Source organism: Aquarana catesbeiana, linkage group LG02 (genome assembly GCF_042186555.1).
Source record: "Aquarana catesbeiana isolate 2022-GZ linkage group LG02, ASM4218655v1, whole genome shotgun sequence".
In the NCBI taxonomy this organism is placed as follows: domain Eukaryota; kingdom Metazoa; phylum Chordata; class Amphibia; order Anura; family Ranidae; genus Aquarana; species Aquarana catesbeiana.
The window spans coordinates 357,109,804-357,128,361 of record NC_133325.1 but is presented as its reverse complement, the minus strand read 5'-3'; the positions used below and the strand labels follow the sequence as shown (position 1 = coordinate 357,128,361).

The 18,558-nt window shown below is 41.8% G+C and overlaps 1 protein-coding gene across 4 annotated transcripts in view; it reads right to left on the bottom strand.

The window, feature by feature from the left end:
• The window catches only part of KSR1 (kinase suppressor of ras 1), a 248,440-nt gene that overhangs the window by 31,169 nt on the left and 198,713 nt on the right, over nt 1–18,558 (bottom strand). For 3 of the 4 annotated variants that reach the window (XM_073615008.1, XM_073615005.1, XM_073615006.1), the window contains 3 exons: nt 13,967–14,015; nt 9,031–9,419; nt 3,311–3,407 (listed from right to left, as the gene is read on the bottom strand). In XM_073615008.1, coding sequence (XP_073471109.1) covers nt 3,311–3,407; nt 9,031–9,419; nt 13,967–14,015 — 535 coding nt within the window. The remainder of the gene's footprint in view (nt 1–3,310; nt 3,408–9,030; nt 9,420–13,966; nt 14,016–18,558) is intronic. The other variant, XM_073615007.1, reaches the window with a different exon arrangement.

Genomic DNA, 18,558 nt, shown 5'->3' with positions numbered 1-18,558 from the left:
CTTGAAAATTTTTCACATTTTATCATGTTACAAACAAAAACGTAAATGTATTTTATTGGGATTTTATGTGATAGACCAATACAAAGTGGCACATAAATGTGAAGTGGAAGGAAAATGATAAATGATTTTCCAAATTTTTTACAAATAAATATCTAAAGAAGTGTTGTGTGCATTTGTATTCATCCCCCCCCCCCCCCCCCCCGAGTCAATACTTTGTAGAACCACATTTTGCTGCAATTACAGCTGCAAGTCTTTTTGGGCATGTCTTTACCAGCTTTGCACATCTAGAGAGTGAAATTTTTGCCCATTTTTCTTTGTAAAACAGCTCAAGCTCTGTCAGATTGGATGGAGAGTTTCTGTGAACAGCAATTTTTAAGTCTTGCCACAGATTCTCAATTGGATTTAGGTCTGGACTTTGACTGGGCAATTCTAACACATGAATATGCTTTGATCTAAACCATTCCATTGTAGCTCTGGCTGTATGTTTAGGGTCGTTGTCCTGCTGGAAGGTGAACCTCTTCTCCAGTTTCAAGTCTTTTTCACACTAACAGGTTTTCTTCTAAGATTGCCCTGTATTTGGCTCCATCCATCTTCCCATCAACTCTGACCAGCTTCCCTGTCCCTGTTGAAGAAAAGCATCCCCACAACATGATGCTGCCACCACTATGTTTAACGGTGGTGATGGTGTGTTGAGTGTTCAATTTTGGTCTCATCTGACTGAAGCATCTTCTTCCAAATGTTTACCGAGTCCCCCACATGGCTTCTCACAAACTGCAAACGGGACTTCTTATGGCTTTTTTTCCAACAATGGCTTTCTTCTTGCCACTCTTCCACAAAGGCCAGATTTGTGGAGTGCATGCCTAATAGTTGTGCTTTGGACAGATTCTCCTACCTGAGCTGTGGATCTCTACAGCTCCTCCAGAGTTACCATGGGCTTCTTGGCTGCTTCCCTGATTAATGCTCTCCTTGCCCGGCCTGTCAGTTTAGATGGACGGCCATGTCTTGGTAGGTTTGCAGTTGTGCCATTCTCTTTCTATTTCGGATGATGGATTGAACAGTGAGTGCTCAAAGCTTAGGAATTTCTTTATAACCTAACCCTGCTTTAAACTTATATAAAAATAGTTATTTACTAATTAGGTGACTTCTGAAGGCAATTGGTTCCACTAGATTTTAGTTAAGAGTATCAGAGTAAAAGGGGCTGAATACACATGCACACCACAATTTTCAAATACTTATTTGTAAAAAAAAAAAAAAAAAAAAAAAAAAATGAAAACCATTTATAATTTTCTTTCCATTTCACAATTATGTGCCATTTTGTGTTGGTCTATCACATAAAATCCCAATAAAGTACATTTACGTTTTTGGTTGCAACATGATAAAGTACATTTACGTTTTTGGTTGCAACATGACAAAATGTGGAACATTTCAAGGGCTATGAATACTTTTTCAAGGCACTGTACTTTATGGCATACTATTCATTTTGAATGGGCTGTAAACACACCTGCACCATTTTACCAATGCAGCACACAACAATCCACAGAGTTCACATCAACACTATGTGTTGTTGTGCACTAGCAAGCATGCAACATATACCCATGTGTTAATGTACCATGACACATATACAGTATGCAGCCTTAGGACTATTTCACACTTGCTTCAGCTTGTATAAAAGCAACGTGAACAGCTAGCTTTGACAAAGCATTTGCAGAGCTATCAGCAAGGTTTGTTGAAGCTTTTGGAGTACCATTCAGCTATAGTTTGTGAATATTGAACACAGATTCTAATGGGAGTGTTGATTGCCACTTTAAACAAGCTGCTAGCAGACTTCAGAACGTCTTGAAGTTTGTTGAAAGCCTGCTAGCAGCTTGCTTAAAGTGCCAATCACCACCCCTATTAAAATCCGTGTTCAACATTCACAAACTGGAGTTGAATTTAAAATCTTCAACAAAGCTTGATGAAAGCTCTGCAAATGCTTTGCCAAAGCTTGCCGTTTATACTGCTCCTATACAAACTAAAGCCTGTGTGAAACAGGTCTAAGACTACATTTGTGTGTCATGGTAAAGCACATTTTCCACTGTTTATACTGCTCTTATACAAGTTGAATCCTGTGGGAAACAGGCCTTATATGCTCCTTTCACTCATGTAACTAAACAACTCAACAATATCACTGGTCAAAGGTCACTTAAAATGCATCACTATGGGTGTAGTTGAATGGCTAGTTAAAAAGGGAAATATAGTAAGTTGGTCACTACAACACTAGCCTGGTCAAAATTCAGTGATGTATCAAAAATTGAGCAAAAAAGTTAAGTTTTAATCAGGCTTGTAAAATATTCTGCGATTCAGAAAGTATTGATATTAACCCTGCTAAGTACGCTCTGATTTTCCATCAGGGATAAGCCAAAATGGCGGATACAATTGAATTATTTGGCTTTATGTTTTCTGCCACATGATGCTGCTTACAACACTTTTCTGTTGCTTGTGGGGTACAGAGATAGATTTGAAACTGGGGAGGAAGGGAGATTTTATGTGCATTCTTTGAGAAAATAAATCAGAAACAAAATAGCGAACTTAGAACTTCCTAAAATTGCACATGATCTTCTTCCACCACCGTGACAAAAATCTAAACAGACATTGTGTGACCTCTAATATAATAGAAGGTCTGCTTTCTTCCTCTGGATGACACACACCCCTGTTTTGGAATCTTGAGAATATATATCGCACATATATATATATATATATATATATATATATATATATATATATATATATATATATGTATACACACACACACACACACACACACATACTATATATATATTATATATATATACACATATACATACACACACACACACTTAACAATGTTTGTGAGGTATATTATTTTGATACATTTGTTTTGATTTCCCATATCACTTTTTGCACATATGGGTAGACACGAGGAGCTAAAACACATTGAGTATTTAATATACGTGGACACATTTTATTTGCACATATTAACCATAACACTGTTTAAAGTAATACATTTGTTTGAAACACATTGTTTATGAAAAAAAAAAATGGCAGCTGGATTCGATATTTTTTTTTTTTAGTATTATGCTTCAGAGTAGGAACGAGCTGATTCCACAGAGCAATCTTGTACCCACAAGGAGGTGAAGTGTGGCTGCGTACTGGAAGGAACTGAAAAGATGCCAGTGGGTTTGAGTGTTATTAATTATTGACATTTGTTATAAAATGTATTGAAATTCTATTATTCATTTTGTTGCGTTAAAAAGATAAAATCGTCAGTCACGCGCTTACACAACCTGCTTACCTTGATGATTTCTTGTGCAATTTGTCGTGTTTTGTTGATATCCAGGGAGGTCTTGGGATCTCTTACAAATGCATGCAGTGTTCTCCCTTTGCAATAACTGAAACAAAATATCAAAAAGTTCATTTAGAAAAGTGCACCTCCTAATTGAAATCATATTGTTAACGTATATTGTTTATCTTAACTATTTATAAGTGAATTTGGTTTTTATACTACCGAATGTTAACATTCAAAAACAGATCATCCCTGGGCTATATAATGTTTTAAGGGTCACTTCACTTTCGTGGGGAAAAAAAAATTGCAAATTAAAAAAACAAAATCAATAATATAGCATATACAATTGTGACACAAATCATATTGTAATTCAATGTTATTAAAAATTACCTTTCACACCACAATTGCACGCTGAGTCAAAGCAGTCACGCCGAGCATGCTGAGAAGAGATGAGTCATGCTGAGGAGATGCAAGCCGAGCAGAAGCGTGGAGAGGAGAGATGCGCGGGAGAGGGGGGGGGGTAGGCAAAGTCGTGCTGGGACAAGTCACCCTTCAAAAGATGACTGTCGAGGGAGGATACAGGCACAGAAGCGAACACACCAGGTCTGGAGGAGCCGCGGGCACACTGACAAGTAGAGCGGCCAGGTAACAGTGAGTGAGGGAGCGGTAGACAGAGGAGCAGCGGGGCTCACTGACAAAAGGAGCGGTGGGGAACACTGACAGGAGGAGTAGCTTAGTGTACTTGGAGGAATTATTGAAGCACTGCGAGTAACTTAGGGGACTGTGAGAAATTTGGAGTAACTTGGGGCACTAGGAGTATCCTGGAGTACTAGGAGTAAGTCTGTACTTTGGAGTAACTTGAAGCACTGGTGAGTAACTTCGAGCACCTGGGTAACTTGGTATACAGGGAGTAACTTGGATTACGTGGAGTATTTGGGAGTAACTTGTAGTACCGAGAGTAACGTGATTTACTGAGAGCAACTGGGAGTAACTTGGTGTATGTGGGATGTTGATACTGGTATACACCCCCATTGAAAAATTCCTGGTCCATATATGCATTTTATTGCAATTAATCATTAAGTGGGCTCTCCTGCACTTGGTATAATACTAACCTTTGCTTGTTTCTAATGGTCCAGTAGTGCTTTAAGCTTTGTGATTGTACGCTGGAGACAGACTACGACTGGTGGAATATGAAAAGAGGCAAAAAACGAATTTTTTATGAAACCCCAATACCAAGCATTTGCTTTCAATTCAGGATATGAAGAAAAATCCTTCCAATGAGAAGGTTTAGCAGTTATAAACTTGCCCCAACTATTAAAAAAACCTTTGGCTGGACGTCTCCTTTAAAGCAATTGTTAACCCAAAAACACAAACAAAAAAAGTGGATCCTGCTCCCTCAAAGCATGTTATACAGCACAGTGCTTGTGCTGTAATACCTGGCTGATCCTGACAGTTTCTACCCTCCCCTCTCTGCGCTGACTCCGATCTATCAGGGCTGCTGAGCTCTGACAGCGGAGTCAGTATGTGCCTCCATTATCCGCAGCCCTGATCTCTGTTTCCTGTGCTGTGTCCTCTCACCTCTCTGAGTGTCTGCCCATGTCAGCGATCCCCCCCCCCCCCCGCTCTCATAGTCGATGTTAAAAGCCCCAATCCCCTCTGTATTAGAACAATAGGTTCCCTTGTGTCTGTGTTATATCATAAATATTGTATCTGTACTGATAACACAGCGTCTTCCTGCGATCATATGACTCCTCGGCTGTGTCTCTCCTCTCCTCCCCTGCTGACGTCAGCTGCACTGCTCGACCCCCTCCACTTGAACTGTCAGCTAGGCAGAGGACAGAAGAGAGGAGGCAAGTGATCACAGGAAGACGCTGTGTTATCAGTACAGATAAGCATATTTATGATATAACATAGACACAAGGGAACTTCTTGTTATAATACAGAGGGCATAGGAGCTTTTTATAGAAGTGGCTTAACAACCACAAAAAAGGTGAACACTGTACAAGCTCCCCACAACTCAGGCCCCCGCTGCACTTACCTCTGTGGATGATTAGCTTTCACTACCTATGTAGCCAGAACAGGGGTCCAGGCTGGATCAAAGCAATCCTAATTGGTCATGTGCTGGCATGTGACTGCTTTGACCAATCCAAATCGTTCTGATCTGTTCTGACGTCTCTAAGAAAAGAAAGGGAAGAAGGCCGCTGATTTCAAATCCCTGGACTCCTGCATCGGTTTCATGGGCAGTAAAAGCTAATCATCCACAGGAGGAAAGTGCAGCAGGGACAGAGGGGTTTGGGGCGGGTGTATGGGTTCGTTCACTGTAACGAGCCCCTTGCTCGCTCGGTTCCACTCTCCCGACACTCCTCTGCAGCTATTGAATCAGATTGCAACGTCTGATGGTTCGGTCATCCAATGCTTAGGGATTAGAACTTCAGCTATGTGCCATTCTAACCCAGTTGTGTAGCTCAGAACAAACACCAGGCAGGCTGTATGTAAGTTCAACCAGGAATCTCACTTTATTGCAAATTACAGGCTTTTATACCCTCAAAGTGGAGGTGCAGACCTCCTGCTCCTATTACTCTAACAATACAGATGTAACCTAATTAACATGAGCTAATTAACTAATCCCTTTAGACAGCCTAGATGACTCAGACATGACCGTTAGGCCAGACTGGCCGTCTAGTAATTCAGAAAATCCAATCAACATTATCACAATCAACATAGACTCTTCTTCACACAATAGCAGAGTTAATTAACACAAATAACAATGGGGATCTAATGACTCTTAGATCCCATAGTAGACTTATTTACAATACACATTTTAGCAGACAATAGACAGACAGGTGTTGGAATTTACATCAGCATCTCCTAACAGTATCTGTCCCAGCATTATGAATCAGCCACTATTCCAATATGGCAAATCCAGGGTCCCCAGAGTTTGTGTGTCCTAGGGGACCAGGACCCGAATCCACAGTAATACCACCTCAAGGGTCCCCAGGCATACAGCTCACAAAGAGCACCGTTCCCCCAAATGCAAGGTCCCCCGATCGATCAGCAAGAGGCTAGCATACAGTCCCCTCCAAAAGTCTCTCTCCCGGCTAGGTCTGTCACATTCACCTTTAAAAAATGTTTGTGACAAGGTGTTATTACACTTTAAACACAATTAAACCATCACAATTAATTACTGCAATGCAATCAGGCTGCATACTGTATACAGTAACAACAAGGGTTCATTTGGGCTTTGGAAATCTGCTATGAAAGAAATATGGACGTTATACAAATGCCTAAATGTACAACTGAAAGCACTGGCTAGTAAACCAAGGTCCATTGTATCATCAAATTAATGTAAACAATCATCTGTATGCTCTTATGTCCCAATCTGGGGCATAATATACTTTGCTGCACAACGGTTAAGTTGCCATACATACTGTATAGCAGTTGGTGTATCAAACACATATGCCTCTTACACACTTTCTTTGCAAAATATGTTCCGTTTTAGCTCATGTCAATACAGCTCCTCATACTATACAACATTGCTATAGACCAGGGTTTCTCAACTCCAGTCCTGCAGGTGCCCCAACAGGTCATGTTTTCAGGATTTCCCTCAGAACAAATGGCTGTGGTAATTACTAAGGCAGTAAAATTGTTTAAATCACCTGTGAAAAATAATGGAAAGTCTGAAAAAAGCCTATTGGGACGCCTTGAGGACTGGAGTTGAGAAACTCTGCTATAGACAACTGAGACACAGCATCCACAAATAATGTAGCTATGTAAAAGGTTGCAGGTGTTCAGCGACACAAAGGTTTAATTATATTATCCACCTACAGGTGGCTTAGGCAGCCCATATATTCAATTTTTTTGTTCAACCAGCGGATTAAATGAAAAAAAAAAAAATAAAAAAAAAATAAAAAAAGGGAGGATCCGATTCCCTCATCCACACATTCGATGTGAATGGGATCCTCCCACTGTGCTATTGCGTTCTGACAGCAGGGAGCCTTCCCTGCCATCAGAATGCAATGATCAGTGCTGCCGGCTGGAGCCAGTGGCACTGATCAATTGGGAGAAACCATATAGTCTGGTTGTACAGAAGTCGATCCGTAGATACGTGGATCGAAATTCAGCCGATCCCTGCTGAATCGGCCAAATTTTGAACCATGAATGGCCAGCTTTAGTTTATAAGACAGACCAAAGACTAAATGGATGATGTATAAAGTGCACTCCTCGAGGTGCCCCACGATAGCAGCGGCTATTAGGAAGCGAATTTTATTAGGAGTTGAATCTGCGGACCACAGACATTCCGATGGTAGCCTCGTATCCTCTGAGGCTCCCACGGCACTAGGAGAAGCGCTCATGCTACACGTGCACAGCGTGGTCTATTACACCTATACTGAGGATCTCTCCAACTTACAGTGTCACTGTATCTACCATCCTGGTAGATGACTCTACTGTCTCTGGATACTACATAACCCTATCTTCCAATAGGGCTAACCTCTCCTGAATCAACTCACTGTGAGTAATTCATATTACTTTAAGTTTGGAGACTGCCATACAAAGAGTCATTGATCGACTAATCATGGAATAGATGGTTGAATACCTATTACAGTATCTCATGACCATTGACCTGCAGGTCCATATATATATATTCGTACCACATACTGTCTCCATATCAATCTGGGACTCTCCTTCCGGTTCATCCATATTCTAGGGGGCTTTACCTAAAGTGGACTTTTCATAGCACTAACCTATTTGACAGCTTGGTAGATTTTGGAAAATGAGCTAATGGAGGTCTGCAGTGTGTTTGTTTAAGCCGATATTCGGCCATCACCGCATGGTACCTACCTCTGCTCTCCTCCTTGATCCCTTGCATGTATGCCTTGGTCTAATTGTTAAAGCTGTTATGATTTATGGTACCATCTATTACCTTACCAGGTTCACTTGCCTGGAGGATCTTGGGATTTGAGTTAATGAAGTCTGCAGGGTGTCTGCATAAGCCAATTATTGGCTGATACCATTGAAGGACAGCGCATATTTCTCTTTCCCTTGATCCTGCCAATTGATGCCTCTCCTATGTGTCTTAAATCATCATGACACCTGAGGCACTATATGCAAAATCTGTGTGACCTTTTGTCTTGTGGGTGTGCACACTTGTGGTTACTCTGTTCTTAAAGTTTTTTAATTTTATATCATCTGCTCATTATTTCCATGTATTTTTGTATTCTATGTTCAATCAAAGAAATGTTTAATTTTTAGGTGAAGACCACTGTCTTCCCTATCCTTTGTCCTAAATTTTAACTTTATGGGTCTTTTCCCTTTTGTTTTTTCCATATGCTAGTTGAGTTCAGGGCAAAAGGAAAAGGCGCCACCCACAAAGGGTGAGTCGGTATCCCTATATCCATTTGTTTTGAATGCTGATGTCATTCAATACATTGGTCCTTTCGATTTGATCTGAAATCCCCCTCTTTTTACATAAAGTGCAAACAAGCATAGCTCACCTTTTACCAGTCAGAGCAATGAAATATAATTGCTTGTTATGTGCCAATGGTGGCTTAATACATATTCTTACATGATGTTTGCTATTCAATTCATTCATTTTTTTTTCATGAACTTGCAAAAAATATTAAACATGTATAGATGCCAAATAAAAAGTGTACAAAATTAAATATACCCAAAAGTGTATGTTCACCAGGAAATAGTACATTGTTTAGTACAATGTGATGAAGGGCACTCACCTAGTGATAATGGCCAAGTGTGGCGGGTGCATGCAGGCCCCCATGAAGAGTACCACATTTTCATGCCTTGTCTGCCTGTAGTTCATCACCTCCTTTTTGAACAATTTAAGGTGATCTTGGTTATTTCCATCTATTTCCAACATCCGGATAGCTACTTCCCCATGCCACTTGCCTTTGTATACTTTTCCCCACCTTCCCTGACCAATAAGTTCTTCAAGTTCAATTTGTTCGAAGGGTATGTCCCATTCCTGTAAGTATACACTAGTCTGGCTGGCTTTGCGGAAGATCATTCCTCTGAATGTACCACTGGTGGACCTTGCCGGGAGCTCATCCACTTCATCATCATCATACTCTGGCTCAGATTTGTTGGCTTCTTGCTCCTCAACCTGCTGGAAACAAATGTTCACAACACTCTTAAAAACCAAATAAAGCCCCTGTATTGAAAGATAATCTTATACAAGCTCAAGATCCAATCTACATTTTAGCAGCAACAAATGTTTGAAGTCAGCAGCTACCAGAGGCATAAATATACATTTCTATAAATAAATATATGGCCCAACTCAACCTACCTAGAAGGCAGGACAAAGGAATGAATAACTTTTTATGCAAAAATGTATAATTGTTTTAGCTCCTTCATGTCTTTAAAAGCTAATAAATTATCCAATGGACCCAACAGAGAATATTTATGGTTTACTTCTCAAACACCTTCGAGGCTGTGCAAGCATTTGGGGCAAGGCAGAGTATAAACATAGTTAACGGTGTGCATTCCTTTATGCCTATTCTTACCGTATTACCAACGCTGACTTTGGACTTGATAAAACACAGTGTACCAACACCAGCAGATGATATGGCTCCCCAAACCATCACTGACTGTGGAAACTTCACACTGGACCTCGTGCAACTTTGATTCTGTGCCTATGATTTCCAAATGAAATGCAACGTTTTCCACAGTCCATGATGATTTAGGGAATCATGTCATCTGCTGATGTTGGTCCACTGTGTTTTATCAAGTCGAAGGTCAGTGCAGCCCTCTACCAGGTACCGTATTTATCGGTGTATAACACGCACAGGCGTATAACAAGCACATTCATTTTAAGAGGGAAGTTTCAGGAAAAAAAACTTTTAAATAAGGAATTTTGCAGCAAAATAAGGGTCAGTGTCCATCTGCAGCATCACAATTGCCATCAATGCAGCCTGATCAATGCCCATCTGCAGCCTCACAAGTGCCATCAATGCAGCCTCACCACTGCCATCAATGAAACAGCCTCACCATTGCCATCAATGAAACAGCCTCACCATTGCCATCAATGAAACAGCCTCACCATTGCCATCAATGAAACAGCCTCACCATTGCCATCAATGAAACAGCCTCACCATTGCCATCAATGAAACAGCCTCACCATTGCCATCAATGAAACAGCCTCACCATTGCCATCAATGAAACAGCCTCACCATTGCCATCAATGAAACAGCCTCACCATTGCCATCAATGAAACAGCCTCACCATTGCCATCAATGAAACAGCCTCACCATTGCCATCAATGAAACAGCCTCACCATTGCCATCAATGAAACAGCCTCACCATTGCCATCAATGAAACAGCCTCACCATTGCCATCAATGAAACAGCCTCACCATTGCCATCAATGAAACAGCCTCACCATTGCCATCAATGAAACAGCCTCACCATTGCCATCAATGAAACAGCCTCACCATTGCCATCAATGAAACAGCCTCACCATTGCCATCAATGAAACAGCCTCACCATTGCCATCAATGAAACAGCCTCACCATTGCCATCAATGCAGCAGCCTCACCATTGCCATCAATGCAGCAGCCTCACCATTGCCATCAATGCAGCAGCCTCACCATTGCCATCAGTGCAGCCTGATCGATGCCCATCTGCAGCCTAGAGGGGACAGGGAGGGGGGCAGGACAATCGCTGACAGATTACATACAGTGAGAATCTCCTATGATAGACAGAACAGTGGTCCAATGGCGGCCCAGGAGACAGGACTTCCTATTACAGAAGCCGCCAAGTAAACAGGAGATTCTCACTGTATGTAATCTGACGGCGCTCATCTCACCCCCCTCCCTGTCCCCTCCGAGGCAGCTAACATTGAAGTATTGGCGTATAACACGCACGCGCTATTTGCATCTGATTTTCATGGTGAAAAAGTGAGTGTTATACGCCAATAAATACAGTAATTCTAAAGCACTTCATGCTTCCCTCTGCTGATTTCATTTTCCAGCAGGACTTGGCACTTGCCCACACTGCCAAAAGTACCAATACCTGGTTTAAATGGTCATGGTATCACTGTGCTTGTTTGGCCAGCAAACTTGCCTGACCTAAACCCCATCAAGAATCTGTGGGGTATTGTCAAGAGGAAGATAAGAGACACCAGACCCAACAATGCAGACAAGCTAAAGGCCGCTATCAAAGCAATCTGGGCTTCCATAACACCTCAGCAGTGCCACAGGCTGCTCGCGTCCATGCCACAACGAATTGATGCAGTAATTCATGCAAAAGGAGCTCTGACCAAGTACTGAGTGCATACTATACTGTACATGGACATACTTTTCAGTAAGCCAGCATTTCATTATTAAAAATCCTTGTTTTTATTGGTCTTATGTAATATTCTAATTTTCTTAGATACTGAATTTTGGGTTTTCACTAGCCGTAAGCCATAATCATCAAAATCGAAAAAAAAAGAAATGCTGGACATACATCACTCTGTGTGTAACGCATCTATATAAAATATATGAGTTTCACTTTCTGAATTGAATTATTGAAATAAATGAACTTTTTGATGATATTCTAATTTTTTGAGACGCATATATATATATATATATATATATATATATATATATATATATATATATATATATATATATACACACACACACACAGTATCTCTCAAAAGTGAGTACACCCCTCACATTTTTGTAAATATTTTATTATATTTATATTTTATTTACCTTTTCATGTGAAAACACTGAAGAAATGACACTTTGCTACAATGTAAAGTAGTGTAAAGTAGTGAGTGTACAGCTTGTATAATAGTGCACATTTGCTGTCCCCTCAAAATTACTCAACACACAGCCATTAATGTCTAAACCGCTGGCAACAAAAGTGAGTACACCCCACGTCAAAATGTCCAAATTGAGTCCAATTAGCCATTTTCCCTCCCCGATGTCATGTGGCTCATTAGTGTTAAATTTGGTGTTATCGCTCTTCACTCTCTCATATTGGTCACGGGAAGTTCAACATGGCACCTCATGGCAAAGAACTCTCTGAGGATCTGCTCTACATAAAGATGGACTAGACTATAAGAAGATTGCAAAGACCCTGAAACTGATCTGCAGCAACGTGGCCAAGACCATACAACGGTTTAACAGGACAGGTTCCACTCAGAACAGGCCTCACCATGGTCGACCAAAGAAGTTGAGTGCATGTGCAGAGGTTGCTATATCCAGAGGTTGTCTTTGGGAAATAGATGTATGCAGCATAGCTGCAGAGGTTGAAGTGGTAGGGGGTCAGCCTGTCAGTGCTCAGACCATACGCTGCATACCGTTCCAGAAGGAAGCCTCTTCTAAAGATGATGCACAACAAAGCCCGCAAACAGTTTGCTGAAGACAAGCAGACTAAGGACATAGATTACAGGAACCATGTCCTGTGGTTTGATGAGACCAAGATAAACGTATTTGGTTCAGATGGTGTCAAGCGTGTATGGCGACAACCAGGTGAGGAGTACAAAGACAAGTGTGTCCCGTCTACAGTCAAGCATGGTGGTGGGAGTGTCATGGTCTGGGGCTGCATAAGTGCTGCCAGCACTGGGGAGCTACAGTTCATTGATGGAACCATGAATGCCAACATGTACTGTGACATACTGAAGCAAGGCATGATCCCCCTCCCTTCGGAGACAGGGCCACAGGGCAGTATTCCAACATCATAACTACCCCAAATGCACCTCCAAGGTGACCACTGCCTTGCTAAAGAAGCTGAGGGTAAAGGTGATGGACTGGCCAAGCATGTTTCCAGACCTAAACCCTATTGAGCATCTGTGGGGCATGCTCAAATGGAAGGTGAGGAAGCGCAAGGTCTCTAACATCCACCAGCTCCGTGATGTCATCATGGATGTGTGGAAGAGGACTCCAGTGGCAACCTGTGAAGCTCTGGTGAACTCCATGCCCAAGATGGTTAAAGACAGCGCTGGAAAATAATGGTGGCCACATAAAATATTGACACTTTGGGCCCAATTTAGACATTTTCACTTAGGAGTGTACTCACTTTTGTTGCCAGTGGTTTAGATATTAATGGCTGTGTGTTGAGTTATTTTGAGGGGACCACAAATTTACACTGTTATACAAGCTGTACTCACATTTGTGATTATATATATATATATATATATATATACATACACACATACACACACACACACATAGATATATACCCTAATCCCAAAATACCAAACAAGCCGCTCTCTTCGGTCCTCTCAAGACCTCCAGAGCTTCTCCCATCCTTTGGCACTCCCTACCCCAATCTGTCCGACTGTCCCCCAATCTATCCATCTTTAGACTATCTCTGAACCCTTCTCTTTAAAGAAGCCTATCCTGCTTCTAACTAATACACTGTTTTACTTCCTCCATCAGCTCATCCCCCACAGCTATTAGCTTTTGTATCAATTGACCCTCCCTCTTAGATTTTAAGCTCTAATGAGCAGGGCCCTCTGATTGCTCTTGTACCAAATTGTAATGTAAGTGCTGCCAATACATGAAACCTATGAAACACCAGCAAGATAAGATAGGGGTAACTGACTATTTTAAAAGTACAAAAAAAGTAGTTTGTACCAAAGTATGTACAGAACTGCAGCTCCCTCTAGTGAAAAACTTTCAAATCAACTGTTAACCGACTAATATATGTGTGCCCAATATACCTCTGTTTCTTGCTCTTCTGCTACATCTGTTTCCATGTCAGCTTCAGCACTAGGAAATAAACATTTTATTTGTTAAGTTTCAGAATGATAAAAACAAGAATTCTTAAAACATAACCAAAATATTTTTTTAAATGCAAACACTCTAAAATTGCAAGTCAAAAATGGTATTTGCGGGAAAAAACAAAAAAACTTCTTTCTTTCAGGGTATAAAAAAATGCTGCTAAAACACAGGCGTTCGGCATTTTTTCTTTCAGCCTGTTGAAGCAACTCTATATTAGCCTATGTGTTCATGCACATTTTGGGTGCTTACAAGCACATTTGTAGAGGAGCATTTTCGGAAAAAAAAAAAAAATTCCCACAACACAGCATTTAAGCGCATCAATAGTTTTTGAAGCTCAGTTCACACTGCAGTGATGTGGGAACCTTGCACATCCACTGTGGTTTCCCGCATCGCATGTCTCCCTGCAGCAGTTCACACTGCCCTATGTGAACTGCTGGGAGTGTCAATTGAAAGTTAATGACACCCCAAAATCAGTTTGCATATCGCAGTGTGAACTGCAAATTCAGACAGGAATTGGATCGCATGGGTGTGATCCGATTCTGCTGCGGACCAAAAAAAGGGTCCTGTGCGAGTTTGGTCTGAATGCGATGCAAATTCAGCCATACTATCTGTATGGCTGAAATTGCATTGCACAGAGATCGCGTGTGATATGCATTGCAGTGCGGTGCGAAACACATCCAATGTCGGACATTGGAACCGTCCCCAAGTGTAAATTTTTTTCTAGTGTTTTGGGGGAAACCGCAAACACTCGTAAATGTGCCTATATGTGCGTACAATATGTGCGTACAATATGTGCCATAGGCGCGTCTTGTATGCTGCTTTTTCTGCCAGCAGTTCTGCCCTTTTTCTGCCTCCTAATGTACATGAACCCTTGCCTATTCACACGAGAGATTGTGCGCTTTTACATTCACAATGACGTGCATTTTTTATGTGCATTTGCTGTGCATTTTTCCTAAGCTTGCATTTCCTTTGAGGTCACTAAAGTCTTTTTTCTTCTTTGGGCTTTTATGTGCACTGCATTGCAGTCTATTGTCGTGCATTTCTGTGCATTTGTTTTGACTGTACTGCAATAGTGTGAACCATGCTCATAGGATAACCTGGATTTTGGACAGTTCATGCAGTTGGATTGTAGTAAAAAATGCATCCCACTGCATTTGGTGTGAATGGGCCCTTAATGTTTCTGCAAAGTTCTTATGTATTCATACAGGCCAATACATAACCCAAATCCTAAAGGAGCACATACTACGGTATATTAAAACAGTTTAATCCAGTAAACAAATGTAACATGTTTGTAAATATAACAAAAATATAACATGTATTTAAAATACAGCTAAATCGGTCTTATAAGCCTTGGTTCACACTAGATGCAGTGCAAATTCACAGCGAACCGTATCCGCACCGTATCAAAAACACAACCTGTGCATGCGAACTGATTATGGAGTGTATGTTAAGTTAACCACAACCGGCAATCGGTTTGCAAAACGCAGTGTGATTTGCAGAATCAATCCAATTCTGGTGCTGACAAAAAAGGGTCCTGCATGAGTTTGTTGCGATAGCGGTCCAATTTAAACCATACAAATCCATGGCTCATATTGCACCCCAGACACACCGCATGTAATTAGCACAGGAATGTGCTATGCATCAGTGTGAACCCGGGCTAAAAGCTTCATATAATCTATTACAGCATCAGACAGGGTGTGAAGGTCAGAATTCTAAAGCATCCTGGCTCTACTGCATTGCACACAGAGGTCAATCTAGCACTGAGAATATGCTTACATGGAGGGGAGGACAAATGATTCACATCAACATGTCAAATTTTTTAGCTGCTTCAAGCAGTTTACTTTGTTTATAAGATTTATGCTTACTGCAAATTTAGCAAGCCTATTAAATGAATGAAGAAATAAGTGGATCGAAATTCAAAAAATATTGGGTTTTTACATCTAAAATTTCAAATGTGTTCACATAAAAATAGGATTTTTTAAAACAGCTTACCTGTAAAATCCTTTTCTTTCGAAGGACATCACGGGACACAGAGCCACAGTAATTACTGATGGGTTATATAGGGTATCACTGGTGATTGGACACTGGCACACCCTATCAGAAAGTTCAACCCCCTATATAATCCCTCCCCTTGCAGGGATACCTCAGTTTTGTAGACAAGCAACATAAGTGTATTAGAAGAGGGGCGGGACCTCTGTGTCCCGTGATGTCCTTTGAAAGAAAAGGATTTTACAGGTAAGCCGTTTTAAAAAATCCTATTTTCTTTCTCGAACATCACGGGATACAGAGCCACAGTAATGACTGATGGGATGTCCCAGAGCAATGCTATCTGAGAGGGGGGAACCACGACCAAGTAGGGTGCAATCAGACCTGAGGACCTATACTGCTGCCCGCAGCACACTACGCCCAAAGGCGATTTCCTCATGCCTTCTCACATCCACCTGATAGAATCTGGTGAATGTATGGACTGAAGACCAGGTTGCGGCCTTACAGATTTGAGCCATAGAGGCCTGGTGATGCACTGTCCAAGAAGCACCAATAGCCCTTGTGGAATGTGCCCTGATCTGAAACGGAGGAATCTTCTGTTTCAAACCGTAAGCCTGAATAATCAACTGACGAATCCATTTAGAAATGGTAGCTTTTGACGCTGCCTGTCCTCTATTGGGACCGTCTGGCAGCACAAACAAAACATCCGTTTTGCGAATCTGAGCAGTTTCCTCGAGATAGGCCTTGACTGCTCTTACTACATCCAACGAATGTAGTGATCTCTCTTCCGGATAACAGGGATCTGGAAAAAAGGAAGGCAGAACAATGTCTTGGTTTAAATGAAAATCAGAAACCACCTTTGGTAAAAAAACTAGGATGAGGGCGTAGTATCACTCTATCCTTGTGTATAATCAAATAAGGCTTCTTACAGGAAAGGGCTACTAATTCTGAAACTCTTCTAGCAGAAGAGATGGCTACCAGAAAAATTAACTTCCTTGTCAACAAGACCAAAGGAATCTGACTTATTGGTTCAAAAGGCTGTTTCTGTAACACAGCCAGGACCAAGTTCAAGTCCCAGGGGTTTAGGGGTGTTCATATAAAAATAGGATTTTTTAAAACAGCTTACCTGTAAAATCCTTTTCTTTCGAAGGACATCACGGGACACAGAGCCACAGTAATTACTGATGGGTTATATGGGGTATCACTGGTGATTGGACACTGGCACACCCTATCAGAAGGTTAAACCCCCTATATAATCCCTCTGCTAATTCTGAAACTCTTCTAGCAGAAGAGATGGCTACCAGAAAAATTAACTTCCTTGTCAACAAGACCAAAGGAATCTGACTTATTGGTTGAAAAGGCTGTTTCTGTAACACAGCCAGGACCAAGTTCAAGTCCCAGGGGTTTAGGGGTGCTTTAACCGGAGGATTAAGACGCATCACCCCCTGCATAAAGTTTTGGACCAACGAATGCGAAGCAAGTGGCCGTTGAAATAATACTGATAAAGCCGAGACCTGGCCCTTGATGGTACTCAAGGCCAGCTTCATCTCTAATCCTAATTGTAGAAAATCAAGAATTCTACCTATGACATATTTTCTGGGATGCCAACCCCTGGATTCACACCAGGAAACATAAGCTTTCCAGACTCTATGATAAATCATTCTGGAAGCTGGCTTCCTTGCATTGATCAAGGTAGATATGACAGGACCTGAAAGCCCACGACTCCACAGAACGTGGGTCTCAATAGCCAAACCGTCAAATTTAGCGTTTGTAAGGCAGGATGGAACACTGGACCTTGAGATAACAGGTCTGGGCATACCGGTAGGGTCCACGGGGAACCCACCGTCATCTTTACTATTTCTGCATACCAAGTCCTTCTGGGCCAAGCGGGGGCCACCAGAAGTACCGACTTCCTTTCCTACCTGATCCTGCGAAGGAGTTGTGGCAGTAGCAGAATAGGCGGGAATGCATAAATCAGTGAGAACCAATGCCACGGAATCACCAATGCATCCGTCCCGCATGCCAGAGGATCCCTCGTCCTTGCCACAAATCTGTCTATCTTTTCGTTGAACCGGGATGCAAAGAGATCTACATCTGGGACCCCCCGTCTTTGGCATATATTCAAGAAGACGTCGGGATGTAGAGACCATTCCCCTTGAAGTAGCTGCTGGCGACTTAGTCCGCCTGCCAGTTCTCTATCCCTGGAATGAAAACTGCCGATATGCATGGCACATGCATCTCTGCCCAGACTAAGATCTGGTTCACCTCTTTTTGAGCAGCTCGGCTCCGGGTGCCTCCCTGATGATTGACATAAGCCACTGCTGTGGCATTGTCGGACTGGATCCTGACTGGGCAACCCTGTAGCCTGATAGTCCAGGCTTTTAGGGCCAGGTATACCACCCGGATCTCCAGAATGTTGATGGGTAAGGTCCTCTTGGTCTTGGACCATAGCCCCTGAATCACAGACTGTTCCAGAACTGCTCCCCAACCTGACAGACTGGCATCTGTTGTTACCACCGTCCAGGTAACCGGTAGAAAGGATTTC